This window comes from Lissotriton vulgaris, unplaced genomic scaffold, assembly GCF_964263255.1.
Source record: "Lissotriton vulgaris unplaced genomic scaffold, aLisVul1.2 SCAFFOLD_1305, whole genome shotgun sequence".
NCBI classification, from domain to species: Eukaryota; Metazoa; Chordata; class Amphibia; order Caudata; family Salamandridae; genus Lissotriton; species Lissotriton vulgaris.
Window position 1 is genome coordinate 26,108 of NW_028253406.1, and position 19,447 is coordinate 45,554.

General features: G+C 43.0%; 1 protein-coding gene across 1 annotated transcript in view; it reads left to right on the plus strand.

Moving 5' to 3' along the window:
- The window catches only part of LOC147660967 (ubiquitin thioesterase OTUB1-like), a gene marked incomplete at its 5' end in the record, with an annotated part of 32,836 nt that extends 18,571 nt beyond the window's left edge, over positions 1–14,265 (plus strand). The window contains one exon of the mRNA XM_086951406.1: positions 13,872–14,265. Coding sequence (XP_086807532.1) covers positions 13,872–14,069 — 198 coding nt within the window. The remainder of the gene's footprint in view (positions 1–13,871) is intronic.
- Between the last annotated feature and the right edge of the window lie 5,182 nt (positions 14,266–19,447).

The window sequence follows — 19,447 nt, forward strand, 5'->3', positions numbered from 1 at the left end:
TGGATGGATGAGTAAGTGAATGGATGGATGGCTGGGTGGAAGAATGGATGCATGGATGATTGTACAGATGGATGGGGTGAAAGGGTGGGTAGATGAATAATGGATGCATGAGTGAAAGGGTGGATGGAGGGATGGATGAGTGAAATGATGGACGGAAGGATATATGGTGGATAGGTGTGCAAATGGTTGAATATGTTTGGATATAGATGGGCACACAGATGAAAGGACAGACCTTTTTAGTGTAAAAATAAGGCTGGGGATACTGATTACGTCAGACCAAACTCAATGTTCCATTTTCTCATAGCGGGTCTCAGTACCAAAAGGTACTGAAAGCAGCAGCTGGCATAAATAACCCACCCACCGGTAAAAAAATGGTGGGGAGCCACGGCCAACTGCCGATTAGGTCAGGGGAGCCACAGGTCAAAAAAGTTTGGGAACCACAGCTTTACAGGGTAGACCTCATGCGCATTCTACAAGATGGAAAGCTTCTACTACTGCTCCCCTTCGTAATGTACCAATCTCTGAAATTTGCAAGGCGGCTACATGGCGGTCTGTGCATACCTTTACCCGCCATTATTGCCTAGACTCAGATACACAGGCCGATGCCCAAGTGGGTCAGGCCTTCTTGAGGAATTTATTTGCATAAATTGTATGTGAAATGTACAATTTTTCAATGTCTCTATGTATACTTTTTTGCTCGTCCGCGAGACTTTGGGTATGAGCTTGCTAATCTATTCATAGATTATGACTTTTGATGAGTATCCCCTGGATGAGAATGATTAGTTACTTACCTGTAATCCTAGATCTCATCCAGGGGTATACCCATCAGTCATAAGCTGCGGCCCACCTCCCAGGACGAGCATTCTCATAAAGTTATGAGATGTTTACTGTGGATCTACTCCGGTGTTATGCACCTCCAAAAAGAACTGACCCAACTGCCGATTGTGGTGCACCATGGGAGCAGGGGGTCGCCTTCAGGTCTTAAAGACACAGTACCTCTACTCTAATGCCTTAAAGGCGAGGTGTCAGTTTTCTTTGTATCTTTATACTCTACTGCAGCCTACTGGCAAAAGCCTGTAGTTACAGGTTTTTCCTATGGCAATAAAGCATTGTTGTATGCAAAGGTTTTCTGCTCTATCTCTCTTACTTAGTGGTTGGGAGAGTACTACTGTGTGTATGCTAATTTATGTAATTTTGCGGCAGATTTGCCATTTGGGAAATGTTTAGGCTGCACATATATGTTTTCACATGTGTATATATATGATATCTATATATATATATCCATCCTAGTTCTCATCCAGGGGTATACTCATCAAAGTCATAATCTATGAATAATCCCCGCCTATGTGCGGGATCCCGGAGCATATAGAAAATACATATATGTGTATTTTCTATATGCTCCGGGATCCCGCACATAGGCGGGGATTATTCATAGATTATGACTTTGATGAGTATACCCCTGGATGAGAACTAGGATTACAGGTAAGTAACTAATCCATTGACGGTGTGAATCAAACCATCCCAAAATGATTAAAAAAAAAATTCCTTGACTTGACCTGTCCAATTTCTTCAATTTTCAAGAGCTGACCACCTCTGTTAATACTCCATTACACCAGACAATTATTTTATGGTCCAATATTTCCAGATTATTCAAATTTGCACTTGTCTGGAGTTGTGTAAGTAGCGCCAATTGTTCCTCATTTATGCAAATTGATAAACGCCTCAGAACTTCCACATGAAGAGAAAACACCTTTTGATGTAAACTTGTTACATAGACTTTTAGCTATGCTCTTTATGGAAAGTGAACGCTACCTTCCTTATCCACAACATGGAAGTCTGAAACCCTTCTCAAATATCAAACTGGCATAAAAATACATTTTGTTACTCTGGGCAAACAGTTGTGATTCTATAATATAGGATCTAAAACAACTATTAAAGCACCTATTAGCCAAAGTTTTTTGCATATTTTTTATTTATTTGAAAAGTTTCATAAAACGCGAACAAGACCCGTACGGGTATCAGAGCGCTGTACAAAGGAGCAAAAGCATAAAGGGACATATAAGGTAACAGAAAAGCAACAAAAGACATAGGGAGCACGTGCAAAAACAGAATAGCAATGTTGAACCGAGGTAACCATTTACAATATTTGGTTTGGTTTGGAGGTGCACTCCTGTAGTTATATCCTTTTTAACTTTATTAAAGCACACTTGTCAAAAATAATAATCAATCGGTGCGCCTCGGCTACGTGTGCTGTCTATACACGTTTACTGAAATTGTATCATAACAAACTGTGTTTGAAATAACATTTTGTTGTAAGGCAATAGGACCTGATACGGTTAACATGGTACTAAATGTAATGAACTAATTACGTACTGTATATAAAGAAATAAATGCTTAAACAGTAGAGCATGAAATAGATTGAAGTCGACATTGTGATTAATTTTGGGAAGAACTTTGGTTCACAGTGAACAGTGCGCACTGCAATTAAGTCTGTGAGCTTGTTAAAATTTGCTGAACCGAGGTAACAACTCCTCTTGTGGGACATGTAAAGTTCCAGCAGCGCAACAAATCTCATAGGGCACTTGAAGAGACAAAAATTAGAACTTTTGAACAATAGTATCAAAGAGTGTCAATAGGAAATAGAAGTTAAAATGACTATGGTACTATTGCTGTAAATGGTCATTCAAGGTAACCATTTGACGTGTTTTTTAAACTAGGCTGTAGAAGGATTTAATCGGATCTTGGGAGGAAGAGCGTTCCATATTCTTTGTGGCAGACCAGGGAAAGTATGATTGTATGTTCTTTTCTTTATGAATTTGGGAGGTTTCAACAGGAGGCTGTTAGAGCTTCTTAGGTTCCGATTCGAACCCGAAAGTTCAAGTTTATTTGCCAGGTTCAGGGGGGTGTTGTAGTGATTAAATGTGTGCGTCAGGCAAGCTATCTTAAAACGTATCCTTGCTTCGATAGACAGCCAGTTTAATTGCATTATGTCCGGTGTAAAGTGGTCATATTTTCTGGAACCAGTGGTGAGTCTAGCCAAAGAATACAGAGTGGCTCTATGAAGTGCCCATCTAGCTTTAGGTAACCCAGCTAGGGTCACCAATCCATATTCCAAGCGTGAGATAACTAGGGATTCGACTGCAGACTTAATGTCTTCAGAAGGCAAGAATACCTTGATTTTCCTTAAAGTTTTGAGCTGATGATTGGCTCCCCTTATAGTTGCACTGATGTGTTCTTGCATATTCAGGTATTTTTCCGAAGTTATACCTAAAGATCTTGCAGTCAACAACATGAGGGGTGCAGTTGAGCGCTGTAAGTTGTTTGAGTCAATCAGGAGGAATTCTGTTTTGAGAGTATTTAGCAAAAGATGATTGAGTTTACCATTGTTGAATTTTAAGCAACTCACAGTTTAGAGTATTTGTCATCTGGTGAAACAGTTTTCAAATAGTTGAGTGCCGTCAGCATACATATGGTATGGAATGTTATAATGGTTCAAGATTTCGATGAAAAAGTTGAAAAACATGAACGAGAGAGTGGAACCTTGAGGAACTCAAGCTGTGAACAAGGTTCTGGTTGCAAGGGAGTGGTTGACTTTGATTCTTTGCGTTCTGTTTTGCAGGAAGTAGGTAAACCAATTAAGACAGGGCCCGTTAGCCCCAACCTTTTTTGAAGAAGACCAATCAGGTTTTCATGTTTGCTCATGTCAAATGTTGAGGACAAATCAAGAAGGATCAAAAGACAATGTACATTCTGGTCAAGAGATCTCAAGGCGTCATCAACAATGTAAGTTAGGGCTGTTTCAGTACTGTGACCCACTCTGAAACCTGACTGGTAAAGGTCACGGAGTTGAAAATTCTCAATGTGGTTGCAGAGCTATGTGAGAACGCATTTCTCAAGCAATTTGGCTAACGTGATGATATTCGTGATTGGCCGGAAACTGTTATTTATTTTGAAGGTTTTGTATAGCGCAAACAAGACCCTTGCCGGTATCCGAGATCTGTACAGGGCAAATATAGGTGATAGAACTATACATAAACATACAATGAATTATGTGAATACAATAGTGGTAATTATTACAGACTAGCAGATATCTACAAGATTGTATAAAAAAGTTCAGGTGAATTTGGACAAGAGAATCAATTTAACTTTTCTTTAAAAATGACGTGGACGGGTTCACTCTCTTTTCTGGGGGCAAGGCGTTCCAAATCCTGGGAGCCATTCCTGAGAAAGTACAGTTGTATGTTTTCTTCTTGGAAAATCGTTTTGGTTTCAGTAGAAGATTATCCGAACTCCTAGTAGTTCTGTTACCACACAATAGTACCAATTTCTCTTCTAGGTATCTCTGGTTTTGTGATGCAATGCCTTGTGTGTTATACAGGTGATTTTCAAATGGATTCTGGCCTCAAAAGGTAGCTAGTTGAGGGCACTAAAGTCAGGGAATATGTGACAGTTTCTTTTGGAGCCTGCGATGAGTCTAGCAGCTGCATTAATTGAGGCTCTTAAAGGGGCGGTCGTTGATCTGGGAAGTCTGCAGAGAGCGACCCTCCCATAGTCCACTCTGGGGAATACTAGAGTTTGAAATGCCTGTTTAAAGTAATTTGCAGGTGTGGAAGGTTTTAGTTCTCTCAGGGTGTTCATCTGAAAATGTACTCCTTTAGTTGCAGCGCTGATGTGATTCTGCTTATTTAGCTTATTGTCCAGGGTTATTCCTAGCGATTTTGCTGAATCAGTGATGAGAGGTTGACTATTGAGTACTGTTAAGTGCTTCATCCACTTGTGGATGATGGTTTTTTGGCTAGGGGAAGCGATTTAAGAGGAATTCAGTTTTGAGGGTGTTTAGTTTTAAGTAGTTTTTTGCCAGCCAGGTCTGTTTTTTTGGAGCGTTGAATTAAGGGACTTGATGTCTTCAAGTGAGTGGACCTTAATGTAGAGTTGTCTCGTCGGCGTACATGTGGTATTGGATATTTGAGGAGTTGAGAAGCTCAGTGAGTGGTTCCATAAACAGATTGAAGAGTGTCGGGGAGAGGGAAGATCCCTGGGGTACTCCCAAAGTAACTGGGGTGGGCTTTGATAAAGATTGATCTTGAATCTTTGTATTCTGTTTTGGAGGAAGGAAGTGAACCAGTTTATCACCGTTCCAGATAGTCCCATTCTGTGTTTCAAGAGGTCTAGTAAGTTGTCGTGTTTGACTGTATCGAAGGCTGAGGATAAGTCAAGCAGGATTAGCAGACAGGCTTTGTTTTGATCCAGTATTTGTAATGCGTCATCTATTATGTGGGTCATGGCTGATTCGGTACTGTGTCCTGATCGAAAACCTGATTGGAAGTGATTGAGCAGGTTGCAGTGGTCTATGTGGTTACTAAGTTGCGTGTGAACACATTTTTCTAGTAGTTTGGCCAGGGTCAGGATGTTGGATGTTGGGCGATAGTTATTCATGTCTGACAGGTCCGCCGATGGTTTCTTTAAGATGGGGAATACCTGACCAGCTTTGAGGATGTCTGGATGGTTCCTTGCAGAAGAGCGGTATTTGTAAAAGTGGTCCATAGGGGCATTAGCATTGGAATGAAGACTTTTAAGTGGATTGCTGGGAAGAGGGTCTGTTAGGATCCGCTAAGTCTGCATTTGGCTTTTTTGGGATGGGAAGGACTTGACCCATCTTGAGGCAGTCAGGAATCTTACCCTGCATGAGAGATTCATGAATAATCAGGGACCTGAGTGGAAGAATGGCTGGTGTGAGTTCTTTGAAAACTTGGCGGGTAGAGGATCGTTGAAGTGATTGGAAGGTTTCAAAGAAGCCATGAATTGGAGCAGCTCCGCAACATCTGGAAGTAGAAGGAATTTTATGTGGCATTCCTTTTAGGAGGGTAAACTGTGGGATAGGAAGTAGGTGCTCTTGCTTATTAAACTACCCTTTGCTTTTGTTTAGGTATGTATTTGTACTAATCCATCAAATATTGGCATTTCCCTTAACAGCAAACAACAAATTATCATTCTATACATTATTTACTTTATGCTGTCAGAATTTAGAAACCTCATTAAACCATGGGAACTCCAAGACCAAAGTTAATTTAATATATTTTGAGGGATTTGTGGAGCGTGGACATTACCCGAGGGTATCAGAGCACTGTACTAGGCTCTTGTTTCAGTAATATAAAGGTCTACAAATGGAACTATTTACAGATGCTTATTTCATGATTCCAAGAGTCTGGGGTGTATCAGTGCACTGTCCTGGAGATAGTTTCAATATTTCAAGTGTCTACACTACATTCATAACAGTCTGCCAGTGGCTGATGTTTGTCACCCATCGTTTCATAATTACAGAGAGGCTGCAGTTGGAACATTTACTCAGTTCGTGAAGCCGGCTATAGAGTGGCATATTCTCTTGGGATGATTGTCATTGTTGCTTCATTCCTTGTTGAGTGTTCTTGCAGGAAATAATTTCGTCATCAGTATTGATTTCACCTCCTTCTAGATAGCAGGTTTTGAATCGGTGCTAGTTTCTGGTGGGAGGGAGTTCCAGATTATGGGTGCTGCTTTGGAAAGGCTTTGAGCTTGGCTGTGGAAGCATGTATTTCTCTAATCCATATTACTTAATCTGGAATTATCACTTTATCCTTGAAAATAATTACTCATACAATAATATCAAACCAACCCGAATATTAAGAATTGCATAATCTGCACTCTTGTGAAAATTCCGTGATTTTTTTTTTTTTTTTTTTACAAAAGTGGCTGAAAAATTGAAGTGAAAAAAACCGGACCCCCTTGTACTGGCTGTGCGCTGCTGCTGAGCCCGTAAAAGCAGGGTGAACGGCAAGCTAGTAGGCAGCAGAGGTGTTAACTTCCTCTGGTGCCTGCCTGTGAAATGCACAGATCTTCCTCCTGTACATTAGCCTAGATCCATTCCCCGCTGACTATGCAGGTGCTTGGACCTTACCCCTGCCCCCACACCCTCTGCTTCACTTTCTCACTCCTCTCTCTTGGCCCTCTGTCTCCTGTTCATCCCTAACATCCCCACGTTTTCCTTGTGTATTTATTTAGTTTTTTGTATATAGTGTGATCTTCGCACAGACATTAGGCCACACCCCCCTCCTCCTCCCATAACCCACCTAGCCCTCCCACTCCCCTCTCCAGTCTTATGCCCCCCAACCTCCAACCTTCTCCTATACCCCTCCCATCCCGCTCCTATGCCCCCTCTCATAAACCCTTGCTGCCCTGCAAGGAATGCAAACAGGTTGTCTGATGCCAGCGAGAGCGGGGGTTTCAATCCGCACTCTGGCATTAAACGTCCTCCAGTTCGAGGCGTTGTGCTGCTGGAGTCTCTGCGAAGTTACAGATTATGATGACATAGCACAGTCTCCAGCAGTGACAGAGAACAGGCATTGTAGTATTTTTGTGGCAGGCACATTTTCTCCCTACCCCAAAAATACTGCAAAAATTGCGGTTTCAGGCAACAATATTTGCCTTTTTTGGCTGCAAAATTGCCACCCAAAGCCACAAAATCTAATAATAGTTCTTCAATCTAAGTGCCCATGTTTTCATCTTTCAGAGACCGCAAAATTGATTACAGCTTAAACCAGCATGGTTGTTTAGAAATGGTTTAACTTGCTACTTTCCATATCTTTATTTTGAAGTATTTTAATTCTGTAGGTATTGAGCTCTTGATCACGTGGAGTATCAGAAACTTGACCAATTGGAAAAAAAGAATCTTAAACTTCCTTTCCATCTGTTTTAGTTACAAAACACAATCTGTCTCAAATAATTAGATGAAATCGTTTTTAGGGAAGTTATGAAATATCTGCAGTAGACACCCCAAATTTAATAGTGTCAACTTTTACTGTCTTTTGCCGTATCTAATTAGGTTCATGTACACACATATTAATCTCCCTCTCCTTGCCCTACTGTACGGATACCTCAAACTTTACCTTATTTCCTTTACTTGAGTAGGGCTGTTGTATTTCTGTATCCCTTGGGCCTTATACCCCGATCCAATTTTTCTTATTATGTCAGCAGGTTATTTTGAACCGCAACACAACCCCTATTCCCACACACCCCTGCTGTTGGAAGAGAGCACCTACCTTGGTGTTTTTCCCCTTCTTGGGTAGTTTTACATGGGACACAGTAAATGTTTGACTAGACTACAGATATTGTGTTTTTAGCCATCTCATTAGTACTCAACCTGAATGGTTTCTTGCCCTCACTTTCCTGCCATATGGCCTTAACCGGATTCCTATGACCTGCCCTTGAGTAACCCCAGAAACGTACATAAGCACTACTAGTTAAATCATGTATTTTTTTAAATCGCGCTATATGATCAATATAGCTCATTATGAAACATCAAATGTCCTATCTAGAGCTGCTCTTATATCAGCCCATTTGGGATTATTCCCCAGTGAATTTGTTGGTAATGCTTCGACCACCTTAATCTGCTATGGCATACAAATGTTTAAGTTCCAAAGCCATAGTTTTTTATCTGAAGGAGGATTATTTCCTGATTGAGTCCCATTGCAAGACCTTTGCTGTTAAAAAAAAAAAAAAATTACATTCAGATTTGAAGATGAACGAAAGTCAGGTTTTAAAAACTCTGTAACAAAGTTTAAAAATAACTGCGATGAAACCATATCTGGAAAGGTAGCGGTTTCAGTTTGCATTTTCTTTGTCTTGATCTTTCTTAGAAGGTTGGAAAGCATGTCTTCCACCTGTTTGGTCTTAAAATTCTTTCCAGCATTTTTTTTTAAAGAGGAAACTAAGCAAGTTGATGCTGATAGATCTAATTGTTTTTCCTGTTCATCCTTGTGGCCTTTTAGTAAATTGAAAGTATTTTTAGAACCTGCAACAGTTACTTGATTTCCAAATGTATTCTTTCTGTTAGAATTGGTAGTTTGCCCTTTGTGTGTGGATTAATGCTTCAGTGATCTCTTTTTAGTAATAGGCATCACCAGTGGAAAACATTATCGGGCCTTCTTTGTTTTTTCCAGATAATTTTTTCAATTGCAATACCTTCCTTATTTAAGAAACGGCCTGGAGAAAAACAGCTTTGGACCAACAAGGTTACATTATATTGCTGAATGTGAATTTGTGTATAAATGTCCAAAAGGACACTTAAAAAATTGTGAAGGCATTAGACTGAGGGGCAAGCTTGAAGGCCAAGACGAAGGAAAAATCAAGGGAGCTTCCCAAGAGGGTTATTTCTCTACTGAGACCACTACTGGGCCTCAAAAGGTCTCCTGAAGAGGGAGATAAAGGGGGAAAAAAGATCCAGAAGAGAAGAAAAAAGATTTAATCTATCCTGTTGATCCCACTCACCATCGAAAAGATCAATGTGGGCTAATAGTAAGTTGCCATCAAGAATTAGATCTTTTCCTCACCAAATCATCACCACCATTTGGCGTCAGGAAGATCTTTCTAATCGAAGAGTTCCCATCGTCCAAAGTCAACTTATTGATCGACAACATAACACTCGACATCCAGATATACTTGAAACGGAGCTCTATACAGGCTCACCCAAAGGATTGTAGTATCTTCTGCATCTTCAGTAGAAGAGGTATCTTAGCCAAGTTCAGGTTGTGGCCCTATTCTGGATATGGGACCAACTTCTCTTGGGCCTTCATCTTTCAGAATTCCTTCAGACTCCTCTGAGGCCACCAAATATGCCTCAACCTGTGATTTTGAAGGTGATGGTCTCAATACCTACCTTGGTGTCACTGCAGGAAAGGACCTCTTTTTGTATGATCCTCAAGTTTTTGGACTGATGGTGCTGTTTTTTCGACTCTGTAGTGCACTCAGCCCTGCTGTCAAGGCCCAAGTGCATGTGCTCTGACCCTAAAAGTATGAGTACAATTGGCTAATATTTGATTGGATCGCTTAACTATGTATAAGTCCCTGGTATAGGTTACAACTGATACTCGGGTATAAGAAGCTGGTTCTACATATGGTATACCCCTGGGTGGTTATACCGTGCACAGAGTCCAGAGGTTCCCCTAGAAGTGTACAGGGTGGAATGCAAGCCCAAAGTGCTCAATTTGTGGTAGTGTGGGCAAACAGCCATTGGCCTAACACAGAGGAGTGTAAGACATGTGTTGTGCACACAATGGCCAATAAATGACACACTACTCAAAAACGAGATCCACACCAATTTTATAAAAATATACTTTGCTCAAGATTTATTTTAAGACCAGGATCTTTTCAAAAAGGTAAGTATTTTTTAAATAGGAATTCTTTTCAAATTCTTTGAAATGTTAACATATTGAGGAAAAAAATAATGCGTTTTACAGGTGAGTGAACAACTTACAAATCCAGTCTTCGGGTTGCAGAGTCAGCAGAGGGCAAGGTTCAGGTAAGCACCAACACTGCACCACCATCGGGTGCAAAGGTCAGAGTTTAAGATCCGGCCCAAGGTTACCCAATGGAGACTGGGGGTGCTTGAAGACACACTGCTTGCAGGTAAGTAAAGCGGTTGCATGGCTCAAGCTTCGGAGGTTTAGGCAAGCATGGGGGTGGGGTCCGCAAGGCAGAACCAAACCTACACCACCAGTGGCACAGGGGTGGCCGGGTGCAGAGTGGAAATACAGTTTTTGACGCCCAATGCATTTCAGTGGAGAAACCCGGTTTGGAAAACAGGCTGCAGGCGACGGGCTGGAGGCTGCATGAAGGAAACCAGCAACAGCAGAGTTAATCTGGGATGCTGTAGGTCGTAAGGACACGGTCAGTTGAGGTCCTCAATGCCCAGGGGCTTCGGGTGTAGGAGTATCCTTTGACACCTTGTGGAGTCCAGGAGGGCTCAGTCAAAGCTGAACTTGGACTCTCAGGATCACTGAGGAACCTTTTTTGGATCGATGGGCCACTTGGACACAGGCCAAAGGCATCGGGTGCAGAGTGGTCAGGGATCCGGAGGGCACCAGAGTCCTTTGGGTTGGTTTCTTGTGGTCAGTGCTGCTGTTCCTCTGGAGTTCTGGTCTTCTTCAAAGGTAGACAGTCCACCCAGGGGTTGTGGAGGTCGCTAGCTGCAGGACAGGCTTTGTTCTTTTCGCAGGGTATTTGAAGCTGCAGACAGGCTGGTAGGGCCGGAGCCAAGTCGGTGGGCGTCAACTGTCTTCTCTGCATGGCATCTGCCTCGTCCATCTTCTTCTTAGGTCGGCAGGAACTATTTTCAGGGTCTGGGAAAGCCAACTAAATACTAGATTATGGGGCGTTTTAAGGGAGTGAGAGGCAGGTCCAATGGGCACCTTACCTGGGGTGTCTACACCCTCCTGTGGGAGAGGGCATAGTCTTCGCCTTGATTGGAGGAGTTCCCCATCTTCAAGATGGTGGGGACTGAAAGGTGTACTTAACCCTGCCTCCTTCACCTTAGGGGTGGAGTTGGCAGATGTGGGCACACCTCCTATTTTGCCTAGTTTTTCCCACCGGTTTTCCCGACCACAGTGGGGGTGTAAATCGGGGGCTGCCATCTGCTGCTAGAAGCAGAGGCTGGAGGTAGCATTACAAAGGCGGCAGGCCTTTAAAGCTTCCCATTCAAGCACTGTGCCCATCCTGGGTGGAGGAGGTGTGACACTTCCGCCCTGGATGTGCTTTGTTTCTGGTCCCAGAGAGTGGGTGCTCTCGACCCAGGGGGTCCAGAAACATGTCTGCTGGTGGCAGGCAGCCGAAAGCCACTCTATGACCACACCAGGGTTGGTAGGTTTTCAGGGGTCACCTTTGAGGTGCTCTCTGAGTACATGTTTCAATAAATTCCACAATGTTATCAGTGTGGGTTTATTGAGAGGAGCAGTTTGGTACCAAACACTCTTGGGATCAGAGAAGCCATCATGGTGCTGGGGAACTCAAGCTGTCGAGTTTCCAGCCCATTTACGCTCTATGGCTTCCCTGGCATTTACAATATCTAAGAATGGACTTAAAAATTGCCATCCCCAGCATCAGGTCCACTTCTCGGCTGGAACCACAATCCCAGTGAAATCACCTGTGAGGACTGCTGGACCGACAGGTAACTGTCTCTCTGGACTGAAGTAGTCCCTATATCTGGCTCCAAACCTGTTGTGGCCAGTCCAAGAAGGATTGGTAGTTGTGCTAGCCGTTTGTTCAGGAACCGCAACACCGATTACACAGATTTATTGGAACCTACTTACCCTCCAAAGAGCTTACTTAATAAAACATACTTGCCTTTCAAAAATCATATCCCCGGTTCCTCTCGATAGATTTTTGTTAGATTTTTATTGCGTTGTGTTTCATAACTAGTGTTTTACTACTTCTAAATGATTTACATCTGTTCCTTTGACTACGCCCAATGGCCCTGTGCCGCAGCTACCCAGTACTGAGCTAAAGAATTTGTTAAAGAAACCTCACTGGACCTCATGGAGATTGTGACATTATTACAATGTGCTATCTCTCAGCCAACTCACATAATAACCCACTTTCCTACAGTCTCCAATTAAAAAAAAAACACTTCCCCTAATAAGTCACACAAAAACTTCCTGCACATGACTATCCTCTCTGCAGAGGCATAGACATGAGAGGCCACCTTCGGCATACACTGGAAGCAAGACAGACACTTAATTTCATTTGCTGGGTCACCAGCTAGTGTCTAGGGGATACATTTTTTTTTAACTCCAGTGACTACTAAGGCTACAGCACTAGTTTTTTTATTTTTTATTTCAAACACACCCCTCTAGAACAAGATTGACTTGAGCCAAGGCCTGACTAGATTGTGTAAGTAGTCAGAAAATGCCACTCCTCAGGTACAGGAACATCTGCTCCCCTTGACATGGAAAGGAAGGACTGAATGTTGCACAAAAGATCTGTAGTACTGCTACCGTTGCTATAGCCCTCAGAGGGATGTGCCCTTGGGCACTCTGGGAGCTGTAAACATTTTCTGCTTAGTTGCCTACAGAAAGATGGCTAGATATCTCTGAAATAGTTCAGGGCAGCATTCGAAATTCAAACTAAATCACCAGTGCCTAGATATTTTGCTGATCTGGTGATATCAGAGTACTCTCATATGATTACTTTGAGAGGATCTTCCTACCTACAGCTGACATCTCTGAATCCAGAGGCTCAATTAAAGATCCTTAATCTTTAATTGTTCCCTTATTTGAACAATATGCAGAAGAGGAGCTGTTCTGCTGAAAACATGAAGTGAAGACCTTAAAAGTGGTAGGATTAGAGGAAAGGCAGAAGTACTACACGTTTCAGTATCATCACAAAGACCGCAGATATTATCGCCAGGAGAGGATTCAATATTCTTGTTGGCCCTACCAGCCACATCAACAGCAATCTCAACAGAAATACGCCTGCTTTAATAAACAAGAGACCAAGTCAAGAGCGTCCAGTGGCCACAGGTGACCAACCCTTACGGACACCTACCATTCAACAGCAGTCAATGGTGCAGGATATTTACTTGCTTCATTTTAGAGCACCACCACCACCCATTTCACCAGCGTCTACAGCAACTACCTTAGTTGCACATTCCAGTCCGTTATTTTTTGCTCACTGTGCCACTCTAGACTTATGTAAGTTAGTATTGTCCATGCTCCTCATGGGAACAGTGCATCCCAAACTGCTAGGCAAGGCCCACTCCTGAAGGGACCAAAAACAGACCCTTTTCAACCTCGTCATTAAGGTATAGTGTAGATCAAATGGATCAGCATGAACTGTTCCAGTTGCATCTACTATTGATCACTCTTGATCTACCTCTTTTGCCATTTCTTTAGGATGCCATTTAAAACAAGTGCCATTTTATTGACTGCATTTGAATAGTCCTTGCTGTGAAAATAATTGGCCCTTTTAACTTGTAGTTATTTATATGAACATGTTTTTCCTAAATAAAGTGTAAAGTTTTGATGTCCTTTATATCCTGCTGATCTGCATTCTCTCCCCAACAGGAAGTGGAGCCGATGGCCAAGGAAAGTGACCATATCCACATTATTGCACTGGCTCAGGCGCTGCACGTCTCCATCCTGGTGGAGTATATGGACCGTGGCGAGGGCGGTAGCACTAACCACCACATCTTCCCTGAGGGCTCGGACCCCAACGTGTTCTTACTGTACAGGCCGGGACACTATGACATTCTATATAAATGAGACACTCCCTACAGGAGAGGATCCTATCGCTTGGGGGGAGTGTCTGGGGTGAACAAAAAAACAAAAAACTTTGAAAAAAATCTAGCACTGTACAGAGTTTGTGTGGGTTGTAAATGATATTAATTGATTTTTTTTTTCCTTTGCTTTGTTACACTACCGTTCATGTTTTATTAAAAGTGTCCTGGTGAGAGACCAAGGCGGCTCCTGCTGCTGTGTAATGTGTTTGGGAGAAAGAGGGGTTGGAAAGGGTGGCTGTGATCATAAAAACATTATCATCTTGCCTTTGTAACACCTTTCTTAGTGTTTGCTTTGTGTGCATGTGTGGCTTGTACATTCTTCCAGAATGCCAAGCCCTCGAGTGGGCCTGCACCGGGTGCTTCTAAATGGGTTGTTTGTGATCGGCCATTTGAGTTTGACTCTGCGTTTAGTTGTTGTGTGACCATGATTGTCTGAATCTGCTTTGGCTTTACCAGTTGACTTAGTATTCGGGGGCTCTGAAGCTTTAGCACAGCAGAGCGACTAAAGGAGACTCGAGAAGGTGTCCTTTTAGGCCAAGCCTCCTGGACAGCGCAAGCCATCTGGCTGCAAAAGACATCCTGTAGGCTTACCAAGAACATACAGGGACTGGCAGCCCGCTGATTGCTAACCACTGTCTGGCTTTATTGTCACTCTTATTTGCTTACTTTCTATTCTATGGATTGCATTCTTCTTCTTGTGTTTGCCTCTTCCATGAACCATAGCCTCTTTAATGTCTCTTTGATTGACTCACTTTTTATGCTTCCACTGCTCATTTTCAGGGAGCCATTTTTTTCGAGCACTTAATGAGAGTGAATGTGTTCCAACTGCCTCAATCATGTGCTTTCCTTCCCTCCACATTACGCTCTCTCGCCCATTTGCTTATTTCCTTCGCTGTTTGTGCTCTCAGCCATGTTTCACCCAACCTTTTGCTCTCCACGTTCTCTTTCACCTTTGTTTCTATATTTTTCCAAGTGCTCTCCCTCATGATGTTTTGCCCTCTATGTGTGACGCTTTGCTTTTCTCCCACCCACTGTCTTGCTTCAACCCTCCTTCAACCTGCTCCCGCAACGGACAAATATATATGTATATATTTTTTTTAAAACACTTTTGCACTACTTAAAAAAAAATTACATTAACCAATCCATCACAGATTGGTACACAAACATGAAAAGTGTACTTATGTAGGCATGCAAAAGTTTACAAAATGGGACGCTGCTTTTGCGTCATGACACCTCTTAGCTCCCTCAGTGTTTCCCACCACTTGGGAAAGTAAAGTAATTCTTCAGTGGCAGTATGAACAATCATGGCTGGCATAGGATCTGCTAGCCTCAAAATCCAGGTACAAGTCGTATCTGGGTTTGCTTTTTTAAGCTGGTTCTTTGAGGGTTGTTTTTAGAGGGGGGGGGCTTACTGCACAGCTCTGTCATAATGCGTTAGATATATTTTGCTGTACTTGCTCATGGACACTGACCTATTGTGTCTGATTGACCTTGTGATCTAAGAGTTTTCGCTTTAGTAAACACCCAATTTCATTGTTTAGAGTCCCTGTCATCAGATCTTTTATGGAGGGTTTTAAACTGGTTATCCCACCTAGGGTCCGCCTTCCATGCTCTGAAACCTTAATGTCGTCCTCACCGGACTTAAGGGTCCTCCTTAAATGCTCTATAACAGATGCAATCTTATGGGTGAAAAGGTTCTAAATGGCTTTCTTCCTTGCCCTGGTTTCCGAAGTGATTACCAAAAGGCTGCAGATTTTTTATTTTATTTAAATGTTGTTTAAATTATCCCCCTCCACCTCTGGTTGGATAACAGGCCTAAGATTCCTCTTGAGTGGCAGGTGCTCTTGACAGTCTGGTATCTTATGTTAATCAGCATGGTCCAATGGTCTAGATTTGCAGATGTTTTGATGGATGAGCAAGTTACTCACCACAAGAGGAACACCCTGTCTCCAGGGTGGTGAATGAGTGTGGGCTATTCCCTGGCAAAATAGGATAACTTTTAAGAGTACAGTGCAGACAATGGACAGGCTGTGTTTACTGTTTAACATGGCATGTCAGTAATGAAAATGAAACCAACTGGAGGAGCACGAATAGCTGAGTAGAGAAATGTGTATGCTCTGAGTGCACTGTGGAGCAATGAATCTGGAACTTCAAAAAAGAAAGGAACATTTCAGTGAAGATAAATATGGAACCGTTTCTAACCTGTAACCTAGTTCGTCCTCAGGGGTATCTTCATTGAAATCATAAGCACAGAATAAACCCACCCATGTGCGGAATCGAAATTTGCGTAGCTTAGTAACGGTAAGTTTCAATTTTATTAAGGACACGGAGGAGAGGATTATGCTTTTTCCTTTCTTCGCTTTATTATATAACCTTTTTTCAGCAGCCTTAGAAAACATCAGAAAATGTTTTATCCCAACCAAATGGGAAAAACAATCTTTAGAAGACATTAAACCGAACAAGTCTGCGACCAGACTACAATTCCCATGAGTCCAAAGGTCAGCTCCAACATTAGTCTTTCACAGTGTCCACAGAATCCTAGAAAGACCCTTCACTGCAGATGTCCCTCCTTCCTTCGCCCGTACTCCTCAGAATCTCTGGTCTTGTTTGGAACCATCATTCCCTGAAACAAAGTACATCATGTAAGATTCTCCAGAAAAACTGTGAAAACACAACAAAACAGTAATCCAGAAAAATACATCGAACCATCATCACGTTCAGGAAAGCTTTACTTACTGCCATACAGTAGGGTTTGCACCAAATGTGCTACGGGAGGGATAAACCTTTCCTCCGTTTCCTTAATAGAATTGAAACTTACCCTTACTAAACTAGGCAAATTTCGATTCTGTGTCCGGACCAGAGGCTCTGATCATGCTCGTTCAAAGCTTACTTACCACCAAATGGTACCAGATCCACAACCGGTTTGAAATAAAACAGTTTAAAAGTGGAATCTGAAGACCAGTCCGCAGCTCGCATCAAATCCTCCAAGTGAGCTCCTAGGGAAAAGGCTTTAAAAGCCATTGCACCCCTGGCAGTATGGGCACCAAACTGCTTTGTGTCAATGCCCGCATCCTGCATGACCCAACGCACCCACCTAGCAATGGTGGGGGAAGATACTGCTTTGTGCGGCTTCTTTAGTGCAATAAGGAGTTGTCTCTGGCTCGGAGCGCGTAAATCAGAGGTTAAATCTTCATAAGCTTTAAGGCAATGCACAACACAGCTTGGGTACATCCAAAAAAGCTGGATACAAAATTGTTCTTGAAGCGGATTTTGTCCGGCGACCAATCGTAAACGTCACCCCATCCGGGGAGAAAACTTGTGCCGAAATGTTTAGTGCGCGCACATCTGAAACTCTGCGACAAGAAACCAAACCTAGCAGCATGGCCAACTTAGCAGAAAGTTCCTTCAAGGAAATATATTTATTAGGCTGGCAGGACAGAAACAGATTCAGGACCAAATTGACATCCCATAAGACTGAGTAATGTGGCTCAGGAGGTAAGGATACCCGAATACCCAGCAAGAGCCGACAGGCAAAGGGATACTAGCCCACAGGGGCACCATCGATCGGGCAATGAGCCGCAGAAATAGCTGTATGCACCGCATTAATGGTTCGGTATGCCAGACCGTCCGTCACCAATTCTGCCAAAAAATTCAGAATGGGAACGACTCCTGTGACCACGGGATCCAAGTCCAGTCGATAACACCAACATAGCCATTTCGTCCAGGTAGACCGATAGCGTTTTGAGGTACTGGTAGCCCAGGCCTTTGATAAAAGGACTTTAGCCAGTCTCGAAAGGCCTGGGAGAGACCCGCGTCTCCTGAAAGCCGCCATGCCATGAGGTGGAGAGAACCCTGGACGATCAGGCGATGCTGCTCCCCGACCAGATTCTGAAGGAGATGAGGAAATAGGGGGAGTAGGATTGGAAAATCCCCAAAAATATCCGGAAGAACTGGAAACCACACTTGGTACCTCCAAAGCAGTGTCACCACCACCACCTCTGCCTTCTGACGGCGGACCTGAGCCGCCATTCTCACAATCATGGAGAACGGAGGAACTCATAACTCTGTTCCTGCACCCCACAATTTCTTTTTTCTTTTTGTCCTCATTTGCCACATTGGTTTTGTTTCGATGGGGAAGTCCAGTGGTATACGAGCGGGAAGCTGTCTCAGCTAGTGAATAACTGGTAGGGCCCAACTTATCCCTCTATACTTGACCCTCAGCTCCTCCGTCTCGACCACCTGTAATCACCAGACAAAAAAAGCAATCAAGAAAAGAGTGGATAGTTTTTCCACAATAATTGGTCTAAGTGGCTTAATCATTGGGAAGGGGGGGGGTGGGGGGGGGGAACCCCGGACACTCAGTGCGCCCAATTTAATAGTTGCCAGAACGCCCTTTTGTTTGAATTACCAGACCTACCCAGGTCTAATCTGGAGACAATTAATGTAGAGGTGTACCAATCTTCGATTGTAGGGGGCAAAGGGTCTTTCCATTTTCTGCATATCTCCCTTCTGGCAAGCAAGATAGAATAGAAAACTAGCTTCTTCTCTGAACTTTGGACGCCATCCAAAATACAAAAGATGACCAGTGGAAGATCGAAGACTATATTCAAATTCAAGGATAATGACAAATTTCTTTGTATGGCCTCCCAAAATGTTGACAAAATGGGGCATTCAAAAAACATGTGGCAGTCTGAAGCTGCTACCATACCGCACTTAGGGCATGCCACTAGGCTCCCCTGAGTAAACTTCGAAAGCCTTAATGGAGAATAGTAGGCTCTATGGATGGTGAAGATGTGATTTCTACGGAGCCAAGATGGTTTCACTACATCCCACAACATTCCACAGGATAGGCTCCAGAGCTCTTGCAGATTACAGTCCATTATAGAAGACGACCAAAGCTCTTCCGGTAGTGAAAAAGCACCATTCATTTCTTCCATAATCAATTTATACCAGGATGAAATTTCCTTTTTGGCAAGAGGTTTATCAACCAAGAGAGATATTAACTGGCTGTGACCACCTAGGGGAAATTTGTTTCCACGGGTTGTCCGAGAAACATATGCGCGGGACCAGCTAGATATTTGCTTATGCTTGAACCTAGCAAAGTTGGGGCCAATGGTGTTTCTAAGGCACTCCCACGGGAAAATTCCCCCTCCATGAATAAGTCACCCCAAACAGTCAACCCGGCTTCCTTAATCGGGGTTGCAAGGCTGTCACTCAACCAAGCCGGACTCTCAGGGAGATCCCAGAGCGGAGTCCTACTATTGTAGTACCCTACCTTAATAGTCTTAGTTGGCTGTGCCCACATTTTAGCAATTCCTTGCTAAATCTTCAGCTTAATTTTTTTTTAAACTTGGGTTCCCC